This window comes from Manacus candei, unplaced genomic scaffold (assembly GCF_025592945.1).
Source record: "Manacus candei isolate 608988 ecotype Guabito, Panama unplaced genomic scaffold, ASM2559294v1 h1tg000076l, whole genome shotgun sequence".
Lineage (NCBI taxonomy): Eukaryota > Metazoa > Chordata > Aves > Passeriformes > Pipridae > Manacus > Manacus candei.
The window spans coordinates 6,715,458-6,727,628 of record NW_026138124.1 but is presented as its reverse complement, the minus strand read 5'-3'; the positions used below and the strand labels follow the sequence as shown (position 1 = coordinate 6,727,628).

At 45.5% G+C, this 12,171-nt stretch overlaps 1 protein-coding gene across 3 annotated transcripts in view; it reads left to right on the top strand.

The window, feature by feature from the left end:
- SLC43A2 (solute carrier family 43 member 2) overlaps positions 1 to 10,111 on the top strand; it is a 30,184-nt gene extending 20,073 nt beyond the window's left edge. For all 3 annotated transcript variants that reach the window (XM_051809739.1, XM_051809738.1, XM_051809737.1), the window contains 5 exons: positions 3,469 to 3,607; positions 4,050 to 4,182; positions 5,112 to 5,185; positions 6,905 to 7,028; positions 7,849 to 10,111. In XM_051809739.1, coding sequence (XP_051665699.1) covers positions 3,469 to 3,607; positions 4,050 to 4,182; positions 5,112 to 5,185; positions 6,905 to 7,028; positions 7,849 to 8,010 — 632 coding nt within the window. In that variant the 3' untranslated portion in view covers positions 8,011 to 10,111. The remainder of the gene's footprint in view (positions 1 to 3,468; positions 3,608 to 4,049; positions 4,183 to 5,111; positions 5,186 to 6,904; positions 7,029 to 7,848) is intronic.
- Positions 10,112 to 12,171: the final 2,060 nt, after the last annotated feature.

Below are 12,171 nucleotides of genomic sequence, written 5' to 3'. Positions count from 1 at the left end.
CTGATTACTCAGCAGATACACCGTGTGTGGTGTCCCAGTGCACTGGCAGCTGCTGGGAGGGTCCAGCCGAGGGCTGGAACCAGCCCAGGACAGAGGGGCAGCGAGGCAGACACTTGAATGTCAACCTAATTTTAGCCCTGTGTCTGTCAAATACTGCTCCACGTTATTTCCCCGGGTAGGTTGTTTGAAAGCAGCCTCTCAGGGTGGACTGTGATGATTTTTATTTTCACTGGAAAACCTATTTCATCAGGTATTTGCTCTCCTTACCCTAAGCAAGCACGGAGTGCAGAGCAGCTGACTCTCATGACTAATGGTTGGACTCGGTGGCTCAGCCCAGCAGCTGGGGGTGGGAGAAGTGAAGTCAGAGCTGTTTTGTGCAGCTTGGTGTGTGCTGGGGAGGCTCGGGGTGCTCCCTGCACTGGACTCGTCTGTATTTATAGCTCTGATGCAGCACATGGAGCAAACAGGAAAGAGTACATTAGTTTACTGTTGTTCAAAAGACCCAGGGTTGCAAAACAAGACTTAAGACTTTTTTTTTTTTTCTAAAGTTGTTTTTGTCCTTTGTAGTAAGATCCAGTTTGAACTTGTTAAATCTGGATTGCATGGAGCTGATAAATCAAGAGGCACTCCTCTGAAAACAGGAGTGAGCTTTGGGGGAGGGAAGGAAACTCAGGAAACTCCAAGTGCCCTGGCATTCCCTGAATTGCTTTGTTTCTTGAGCCTCTAACAGCCTGCAGCATTCAGCTCTTTATCTCCTGGCTCAGGAGCCAATTTAGACATTAAACAGTAAACAGGACAAACTTCACACTGCCTACCTTTCCCAAAGGTGCTTAGTTTTCTGCTTACCTTGTAACTCTGACACTGGGGGTTTTTTATTATTTTTATTTATTTATTTTTACCCTGGCTTGCTCCAGTTATTTCTCTTTCATTTTTTTTTTCCTCTCCTCCCCTCCTTGGAATTTTAGAATTAATACCAACCGTATAAGCTGCCAATTCTGTTTAGATCAAACTCTGTGCTAGAACAGGGGTTGTGCCCCTTGAGTATATTGCATTTTTTCTGTGCCACCTTTAAGATTTCTTCCTCTTTTTTTTCCCCCTCCTCCCCCTGAATTAGCCTGGGCTCAATGCAGTGCAGTCGCTGTCTTGGTGTTTCCATGGCATCAGCAAAACAGTGGTATTGTCTACTCGCAGCAGTGTCAGGCTGCAAGAGCACTTCCAAGGCGCGTGCAGCTCCCTAGAAATGTAATCTGTGTGGATCAGGAGAGGATGGGATGATCTCCCTGGTCCTTCTCACATTTATTTACTGGAGTGTGATTTGCTGAGAGAGCTCCCTCCACCTGCAGCTGCCCTCGGGAGCACTGAGCAAGGGAAGGGAGGGAGTTGACTCAAATCCTGCAAGTGTTATGGTCAAAGAAAACTTCAGCATTCCTGGGAGCAGAACAGGAGAGAAGGATGTGGGGGAAATCATGCAGATAAGTAGCAATGCCTTTAAGTTGCAGCGAGGCACAGTTCTGAAAAACTGTGAAAGCTCTTCCTGTGCAGATTATGGTGACTTAGACCTGTCATGAAACCTAGAAGTGGAGAGAGCAGTCAGCCTGTGGCTGCTTAGCTTCTGAAAACCCTCAGAAGGTGAGGAAGAAGCTGAGGGTTCAGTAGCTCTGTAAATGACTGCGTAATTGCGTTGTGGGAAGGCAGGAGAGAGTAGACCTGTCGTGTCTTGAAACCTGGCTGCGATTTTCATAAATTGTCACCTTGGTTTCAAGTGTGGTGATACTGGGAGACCTTGGTTAGAATCAGGGCTGGAAGAACTCAGCTGTATGAGGTGATTGCTTAGGATAGTTTTGAGGACAAGATGTGTAGAACATTAGATGTTAAGGATTGTGCCCTTGTGTGCTCCCTTTGCTGGGATAGAAGCTCTATCCAGCCTTCCACTTCTGCCATGTCTACTCGTGGTGGTATTTGATAGGTATTGTTCTGGCTTTTTCTCCTCAGGAAAGAATGTTCTTTTAAGATGATCGATAAGTTGAGGAGGCCCTGTTTTGTAGTAGCTACTGTCTTTCATTCCCTTCTCTTGCTGATCCCATAAATTTCATTCCCTAATTCAAGTTGGCCTTTGCACTTGCTGTTTAGAGCCCAAGATTAAGTGTTCAGAAGAGCAAGAAGAAGCAAAACATGACAGAGTGGCTTGCTTCTTACCTTCTGTTAAAAAATAACCAGACAACAGTAAACCAGCTCCTGGAGTGTTCACAGAAGGTGATGCCACCCGTTTGTCTTGGCTGCAGCAGTTGCTATAATGAGAGGAGATGTGGGGTCACTTCAGGGTTTGCCTTTGTGGGAGTAACAGGGGTTAGTTTGGAGACTGGAGTTGGAAGTTCCTCTTGGTTCCTTTGCCAGCAACCAGAGCCAGGAAAGTATCATCAGGTGCCCTGCTGAGGTTTGCTACAACTGGATAGGAAAGAAAGGCTTGTTGGAAACTTGTCTCCATTACTAAGTTGATTTGGATGTAAATCCTGGCTGTACTGCTTTGGCCAGACCTAGAACTGCTTTGGGAGGGACAAACTAAAATTTAGTTTAGTTGTTTTGCTTACAGTGCTGTTACTTGTGCTGTGTGCTGAGAGGGGCAGTTTCAGAACTACATCCTTATTTCAGAGCTGTGGCACACCATGACTCACCAGCCCTTCTGTGCGGTGCCTAAATCATCACGTGGGCTGCTGAGAGGAAGTGGAAAAAGCATTGCAGGGTGGGGGAACTGCTCAGTAACAGGAGGGGACAGTTCTTCTAAGTCTGCTGGCATCAGCTTTCCCTTAGCAAACAATGGAGACACTTCTCTTGTCTTTAGCGTGTGGGAAATTTCATCAGTTTGAGTTTTTCATGATTGCTCTCAAATGCTGTGGTTTTTTTGCTGCTAATCTCCCCTCCTCCTCCCTCCATACTTGTCCATTCAGCACAAAATGGGTTAGTCCTCACCTTCCCAGCCTGGTTGTCCTTGCTGGAGCTTCCCAGCTGGAGGGGATGTAACTGCAGCTCCCAGCAAGGCAGGAGAGGAGATGACTAAGGCAGGTCTGGCTGTGCAACACATACAGCTTGTGAGAACTTTTCCTGTCTGTCCTAGCCAGAATAAATCTCCCTGGCACTAAGAAGTTGCTGTGTCCCACTTTTGAAGCCCTACCTGCTGTTGAGCTGCTGCTGCTGCTCAGGGAATACTAGTGCAGGATCAGAAAGGCTGAAGGAAATGTGCCCAGTATGTCAAATCTCTGGGAGGCCAGTTGATGGAGTGGGGCTTTGGTGTCCCAGCTCCTTGAGCTCTGCCTGTCAGCCTGTGAGTCCAGGGGGTCTGGGTTCTTCAACAGAGAGGTGGTCAATGGAGAAGAGCAGGACTTTTTTGTTGTCTTTTTTTTTTTTTTTCCTATTGCTGCTACGGTATCGCTTGGACTAATAATTATTTTTAATTTTGTTTTTTCCCTGCAGTGGCTCTCTACACTTCCATTTTTGGGGTATTGCAGCTACTGTGCTTGCTGACAGCGCCTGTGATTGGGTGCATCATGGACTGGAGAATGAAAGAATGTGATGATGGCTCAGAAGAGAATGAGGAGAGCAACGCTGAGCAGTGCGTAGTGTGCGCCACACGGGACAGGCAGCCACGTAGCAGGCCCCCCCCTGCTCTGCATTATGTGTTTTGTGATGAAAGACTGAAAAGAATATTGGCTCTTCAGTATAGAAAAGAAAGCCTGAAGGAAGACTTGATAATTGCAGAGGAAAGGAGCAAACTATCTTCCGTGTCTACTAAGATCAGTCAAGAAGAGCGAATTTAAATTGTAGCAGGAGAGGCTCAGATCTCCCTCCTAGCCTAAGAGTAATAGTAACAGCACTGAAATAAGTACCCAGATGTTCCTCAGATGTTCTACTGATGGAGATCCCAGCCACCTCCATAGGCAGGCCTCTAGCCAAGCTGGTTTAGATAGAGTTGATGTGATATGTGGAGAATCTTGCTGTGAGTTCCAGTTGCTGCTGAAAGTGCTTTTGTAACACAGGTTTTGCTGTCCTTCCAGAAGTGACAAGAAAAAGAAAAAGCGTGATCGTCAGATCCAGAAAATCACCAATGCCACCAATGCCTTTGTATTCACGAATTTCCTGCTGGTTGGGTTTGGAATCACCTGTCTTATTCGTAACCTACCCTTGCAGGTGAATGAGTGGAATGGATGGGGGTGCTGGAGGGGCTGGCAGAGTGGGGCAGGGCAAAAAACCAGACAGGACAGTGCCAGGAGAACATGCTAGTGGCAGGAGTGCTTTCTGGCACTGCTGGGAAACTTCTGTACCGCTTGGGAGCCCCAGGAGTTGAAACAAATAGTACCATGCATTTTACATACCCTTGAGAGAACCAAAAGAAGCAGCTCTAGTTAAAATGTCAGATTTGATCCAGAATTTATTCACACTTAGAAGCTTCTGCAGCTGAGCTGTGTAACAACAAATACTTTCCTACCAAGATCCTCTTCAGCAGTGCCTGTGTGTTTAACCTGGGCTTGATTTAAGCTGCTGACAGTTGGAAAATTTGCTGCAAGAAGCACAGCACAGGGTTATATACAGCAGGTTATTTCTGCGTCAAATGCTGTGCCCAATGGTACATGTGGGATTGTAAACCTGTTAAAATATTTATTTTGTGGCACCACCTATTTTTGGCAGAGGAGTTTAGTGATTTTATGCTATACTTAAGCGTGCCTTGATGATATAGGCAAACAGATGTAATTTGCTCCCACTCGCGTGTTGTCCGCAATAACTTGTGGAAAATTAACTAAATTGGTCACCATGAAAAACCACTTGTGATCCTGGTCACAGGTTGCTGGGGACACATCCTTGCAGCAGTGCCATCTGCAAATGAGAGAGGTCTTGTGTGTGGTTAACCTCAGGGGCCTCTGCAAAGAAAGGAAAAGCAGTGCCTTGAGACAAGTGCAGATTTCTTCCCTTGTGGTGATATTTTTGGGTTTTGGTTCTGGGTTATCCAATCCCACCTTTGTACTAGAAAGAACAGCTTTTAGGAGTGGTTGTGTGTTGGGGTCTGGCACGCCTGGGTGGTATCTCGAATGTGATGGTTTTTTTTCTGCTTCTCTTTTCAGATTCTTTCGTTCATTTTGCACACAATTGTGAGAGGATTCATCCACTCAGCTGTGGGAGGCCTTTATGCTGCTGTGTAAGTCTCTGGTTACCTATCAAATGTGGCTGGCCAGATAAACTGTTTTGGGATGATAGGCTGTCCAGGTGAGAGGGAGATCAGGAAGTCTTCGTGGTCAGAGGGGAAAAATGATGCAACTTGTTTCCACAGTCACCACTAGACATGACAGTAACTAGACTGAAGTCCCAGCTGGTGCCTTCCTTGTTTAGCAACAGCCAGTCCCTTTGGCATAGCTACTGCAGTGAGACAGGCACAGCTCTGTGTGGGCCTCAGGTGAGACTATGGTATTGACACTAAGGTTATATAGTAAAAGCTCAAGGCTGTTTTTGTCTTACAATGAGCAGATGTGTGCATGTGCCTGGGTAAAACATTAACGTAACTGAAAACATCGCTGCTGCTCTGCTCTGAAGTTACACTGGTAAAGCATTGCTCAAGATAGCATTAGTGATGCCTCCTCCCTTTCCCAGGACAGATCATCCATCCTGTTTCCACCTTATCAAAATTATCGATAGCTGAGTCTAAATACTCTCTTCCTTGTTAAGCAATGTGTTTGGTTTTGAAAACAGATCTGCCCCTCTGTCCTGAGCTGTTGGGACAGAGGAACAGAAAGGAGATGTTCTCTTTCAGGGAATCACAGAATCGTTGAGGTGGGAAGGGACCTCTTGAGACCGTCTAGTTCATCTCTCATGCTTGAGCAAAGTCAGCTAGAGCAGGTTGCCCAGGATTGCACCCGGTTGTGTTTTGAATCTCTATGGATGGAGACTCCACAACTCCACAGACTCCTTCTGTCAAAGGTTTTGGTCCCAGTGTCTGGGGAATCCAGACTAGAAAACCCATCTAAGACTCTGCTTCAAAAATGCATAAGCTTTTGGTTTCCTGGCAGCTAGAAGTGAAAGATTTTGTCTTGGGCAAGGTAAATAAATGTATGTTGCTGTACATATCAACTTGCTTGCAAACTAATCCTGTTTGGCCATTGCAACTCTGGAACTTCCTGGAGTGAGGTATTTTTGCTTTGAATGTGACTTATTTCAATATTTGAAGGTTTTGACCCACTTCTTTCTTTCCTTTCAAGCTTAGTTTAACCTGACCCTTTTTAAACACTGCTCAGTCATGGAAAGAGAAAGATGGTTTCTGAAATTTGTTTTTCCATTAGTATTATCTGATATTCATCAATTCAGTCAACAGTGTTATTTAGTTTGACATAGGATCAGACTTGTCCTCTAAAAAGGAAAACACATACCTGTTGTGCAGGTTTCACTCACTTCCAAAGGGAGCAAATTGTTGTAACCAGATAAAAACAATTGCTCAGCCACAAATGGTGTCATCTGGATAAAGAGGCCCTGCTTTCAACTTGTAAATATCAACACTCTGCTCCCTGTGCAATAGGAACAGTAGTTGTATAAGCACTTCCACCTGCCTACAGTACAACTGCAAACCAAAACAAGTTCTGGATTTTATATTAAAGTTTAAGAGTTTAGTATGAGAACAGTCTGGAGAGGAAGGCTCCAGCCTTTACACCAGGGCCACCCTCGGGTATAGCCAAATACCCTGTAAAAAGGTAGTTATACCTAAGTCCAGGAGAGAGAAGTCCTGCACAATATACCTGTCTTGGGACCATGCTCTCAAGTTAGTCTCTATAAATTAGTCTCTATTAGTTGACTGGGAGTGTAATCTGATCTGGGTTATGTGAACAGTCAAGGTGACATATTATAATGCTGTTGCTCTCTTTGTTGACAGATACCCCTCTACTCAGTTTGGCAGCTTGACAGGGTTGCAGTCGTTGATCAGTGCCCTCTTCGCCCTTCTGCAGCAGCCTCTCTTCATGGCACTGACAGGACCTTTGAAAGGAGACCCCCTCTGGGCAAGTTCTTCTTAAATTTCATGTGAAAGCTTGAGTGGTTAAGATGGCTTTTGGCTTGGAAAACAAAAGGACTCCTGTGCATGAACCAAAGTTAAAAAACAGCTGGACTTTTACCTGTCTCTTAATCTGCTGTTACCTTGGTGCTGTCCAGGAGACCCTCCTCTGTGTGAGTAATGACTCACTGAGAGGGAAAGCCATTAACCCTTATGCTGATTTATGGAAAGGGGGGAAGGAAATGCTTTCCACTAACAGTTTATTCAGTGAGTCAAAATCTGTCAGGTCAAAGTGAGTGACTGTGAGGAGACTTCAAAATACAATAGAAATACTCTGACCCTTAAGAGCTCTTAGCTCCATTTACCAGTAAATTTTGGATTGCTGATGCTAATGTCCAAAAAGCCAAATGGCTGTTGAGGGTCAGGGGTAATGTAGTGTCTTGCTGAGAGTCTGGGCAGCTCAATAAAATAATGACATGGGTGGAGAGTTCTGGTCTCTAGGCTACGTGTGCCCACGCCAGCAGCCTGTTGCTCTTCAATCAGCCAACTTGGTGTGAAAGAGCTGCAGCTTTTTCTGTAGAACGAGACTCCCACAGCCATAATCCTGAGCAACAAACTCTTACAGTGTGTAGCTTGTACACATGGTGCTCTGGGCACAGGAGTGTAAATATAAAAACAGTGGAGGATGTTGCCAATACACTGAGCAGGGCGTGTCCTGGTTTGCCCACAGCTGAGTGACGTGGGCTGGGTTCTGACACTGCAGGGTGCGTGACTGAGCTGTCGTCCTCCCTTGCCTGCCTAATTTTGGTTTGCTTTTTTTCCTGCAGGTGAATGTTGGCTTGCTTGGCATGAGCCTCCTGGGTTTCTGCCTTCCAATCTACCTGGTCTGCTACAGACGCAGGCTAGAGAGAGAAAAAAAGCAGAAGATGGAAGATGCCAAACTTTTCTTCAAAATCAATGGCACTCCCACTGAGGAAGCCTTTGTTTAAACTGGTGCTTCACATACAACCTCCCCTGTACAGGTTCCTACCACATCCGTGGGTTCTACCTGTGGTGTAAGCCAGGATTTTCCTCCCCTGGCTCTGCCAGTCTTTGCTCACCACTGGAGTGAGGGCCGGACATCATGACTGAGATTTCCTCAGATATATGGCAGGAGGAGACTCCTTACTCCAAAACACGGGACACTTTTTCTTTTTTTAAAGGCCACACAGATATTGTGTCTTAAATTATCCCCTGATCACGCTCTCCAGCAGCAGAGTTTGCATAGGAGATTGGGGAGAGAAGGAATAGAGGGATGGGAGAAGAGGGAAGACAGACCATAGTTTGAGTTTGCAAATGTAACACAGTGCAGTGTTTTCTCCCCCTCTTCCCCCAGCCTCGGCTGACAGTCTCAGATGCAAACTGCACTCTCCTCCCTTCCTGAGGCTTCATAATGGTCTTTCTGCTTGATGTGTAGCTGGACCTGGTGGTTTTACTGTCTATTCAGACATACCCTAGACTGTTTCTGAGGCAGGGAAGGGGATTTTATTCCTATGTGTATGAGCACAGCTTCACTGTGTTGCTAAATGTTGGCTGCTAGCACTGACAGCTCCCAAACCTTTTATTACTGCAAACGACACAGACTGTGAGCAATGGATCTGCCTTCCATAAAGAAATGAAGAGCCTATAGTGGACTGCTGGTCCTAGACCAAGCCTTCAGAGGCCTGGAATTCTTCCTCTTCCCGGTTCACCAACCACCTGTATGTGTTTTAAACTGTCTGCAGTCCTGGAACCCTTGAGATAGGAATTGGATCTTGTTTACAGATGAAGTGCTTTTGAGACTTGTTGCCTTTTGCCTCTTCTTCCCTTCGACATGACCCTGGGAGGGGAGCAGCAATGTGTATTTAGTAAAGTGGAGAAACTTCTTGAAGCTTGAGTTCTGGGGCTCCAGATACCTTGGTGTTCACGTGTTGTGAGCTGGTGAAAAGAATCAAGAATGCAGAACACTCCTTTGTGTCTGGTAACTGGATCCTGTGGACAGGGCAGGGTGATGTGGTGATGTAATTTTTCCTTTAGCCATAGCTTATTTACATTGCTCTGACAATAGTCACCAGGTTAGTGTGACTGACCAAAATGCTGCCAGTTTGGCTGTACTAGGAGCCTTTTTGATGCTCTGTCTGGACAGAGCACGTGGTGATTGATTGTATGGTGAAGCTGACTGTCAGAGCAATATGCATGGGTAAAGGTGCCCCAGGCCTGTTCACTAGGGAGGGAATACAAAGGGAATTTTTAACCTGTTTATTTTTATAGAGGTCTTGTCTAAAGCAGACTTTTCTGCCCTTAACCTCCTTGCTGAGGCCAGTAGCTCAGGCCCTGTAGCCTTGTGACTTGTGTTAACACTGTTGGACCTGCTTGGAGCAGGACTGTGCAGGGGTGAGGATGAGCATCCCCAGCAGGCGCACTGAGCTGAGCTGGTGGCTGCAGAAAGGCTGGGGCAGAAACAAAACAATTATGAGCGGTAGTGGATCAAGGGTTGGACTTGATGATCTCGGAGGTCCCTTCCAACCCAGATGATTCTGTGAAGATGTGGTGGTGTTTTACTGCAAAGCCTGGCAGGGGGTAAGTCATTCAGCTTCTCTGTCTGGTTGGAAAAGTACAAGACTCAATCGCTGTTGGAGCTAAGCGGAGGATTAGAAACAACACCACGCTCAGACCTTCCTGAGAGAAGTTACCTGGAAACCGGGTGTTAACTCCTTCTCTGACAGTTCAAAGCCTGCAGATGCTCAGCCCAGCCAGGGCTTCACCTTTCCTAAAGAGCAAACGTGCCCAGAGCCTGGGCAGGACGGCTGGAGCCCTTTGCCAGCGCAGGATGACGCGGCAGCTCCGTGGGACGGCAGCGCCATCTCCAGTCACTGCTCCCGCGAGCAGCAGTTCCGATGGTGCTCCACGGTACCTTTCAGTCTTCAGCCACTCGTTTCGAAAGGACTCGCCACTTGAGCATTTGACACATTTGTGAATTTTTTTTTTTTTTTCTTAATGTGTTGCCTTTATTAAATGTGTTTGTTCCAAGACAGCCTTGTTGCCTGCTGTCAACACTTTACTCTTCTGGAACTTTTTGTCTTTTGGTGTTGATTCAGTGACCTTCCCAGCTTTTCTTTCTTTTGTGTCGAGCAATAATTAAGGAGGCAGAGTTTTGGTTAATTTTCCTGTTCACCTGGCGTACATGTTCAGAGACTCACCTGCCTAGGTTTCCAGAGGGCTTTCTGCAGGTTTCTGCATTCAATATTACAATACTTCTAAATATTTTGAGAAGAGTCCTACTCTTGCTTCAAGGTATTTGTGACACGAGAATGACAGATTAAGTACCTTTTTTTAGGAATAGCTCAGACAGGTGAGTGTCTGAGCCACCATCTACAGTCTCAGTGTCCTAAAGCAGAGAAGCTGCTGGAGGGTGTCAGTGTGCTAACTCAGCATTACTTCCACCTCTGTTTCAGAACATTGAATGTGATTGCTTCCACTCTTATGTCACTTGAATTCCTGTTATAAATGTCTCTGCAAAATAGTGGAATATAGAGTGGCATATTTTCATGAAGTCACAGTGGAGTTGCTGCTGCCTTTTAGTTTAGCTGCACATCCTTCAAAGAACACCCCTTTATTTCTGCCATCTACCTCCCTACTGCAGTTCCCAGTCCCTGCCCTTTATTAGGAATACCTTCAAATCCAGTTTCATTTGAAAAAATGGTGGATATGTGACTTTTAGTGTCTCTGCTGATGTGGCATGGTGTTTAGAAGCTGCTGGTCAGCTGTGAGGAGCAGAGCTCATGCCTTGGAGTTGCAGTCCTAGTGGGTACACAGGGAAGTTTTAGCTATTCAAAGCTGAACAGACAAGTGGTGTCACCTTCTCAGGCCTTGCAACAAACTGTGGGAGTCATTGCTACAGAATGTAGTGGGGAACAGAAGTATAAATTATTTTTTTTTTTTAAAAAGGGGCTGGTTAAACAATGCTCTGCATCCACTAACTCAGGGAGATTTTAAGTTGCTGTAAATAAGAAAGTTGTGCCAAGGAAAGATTATTGTTCTTTCTACATATTCTGTCTTTTGAGAATTGGTCACAGATGAAGAAAACATGCTGGGCTAAGGTAAAACACTGGTCTGACACCAGTGGGGTTTAATTTATTCTGACAGTTGTGAACCAAACTAATTTTAAAGCAGTCTCAAATATATCTGCATGCAAGATGTGCAAATACTCTACTGATTGTGGCATAACTGCTTCAGTCCTGCACCTCCTGCAGCAGTGGGCTCTTGGAGGACAATATTCTGCCTCCAGCCTCTTTAAATGTTGTCATGCACAGTGCAGAAACAAACACTGTCAGGGTGGTCCTGTCACGTGGTGGATCAGGGTCAGTTTGCCTCGTTTTTTGAGGCTCAGGGAAATGTAATTGTGGATTATGTATGTTTGGAGTGGAAAACAGCACTGCTGCCTTCTAGCTGAGAGATGAAGGATCAAGAGAATTCCTGGTGCACTCCCTGTGTGCATGAGCCACCTTGTGGGAAAAATAAATGGGCTACCAAAGGCTGGAGAGCCCCAGCAATTTGAATCAATAATGTGTTTACCTTTATAACTCAAATATAGGTCAATGTGTTTAACTACTTTCATAATTCCTAAATTATGAATTTGTAGGTCTTGTGGGTTTTTTATGCCCCTTGTACCCCCCCAACCCTCATTCACATGAGAAGTGCAAGGAGGGTGGTCGTGGGAAAGACCTCCATGGAAGCATCCCCAGTGGAATGTAATGAAGCAGAAACCTCATCTGTGAGTACTTGCTGTTTGTAGGGGCCCTCAGAGTCAAGGGTGTTGCTGTGTAAAGGTGATTGCACCTTCTGAAAACGCTGCTCCTGACCTCTACAGACTCACATGGATGTAATGTGCATCCATGCTAAAAAAATACATATAAAAAATTAAATTCACAGAGTGGGGAATGGAGGATGACAGCTTTTTGCTTTCACTAATCTGTCAGTGCCTAAGCCCTGTTGACAGAGTCTTTATAGCACTAATGCAATGACACTGTGTCAAAAGTAGCAGAGAAAATCTGTGCTGTTCTGCTTTAATAGGACACTTTACACTATGACAGTAACTGCATAAAGCTATATCTGGATCCTTGAGATGAAAC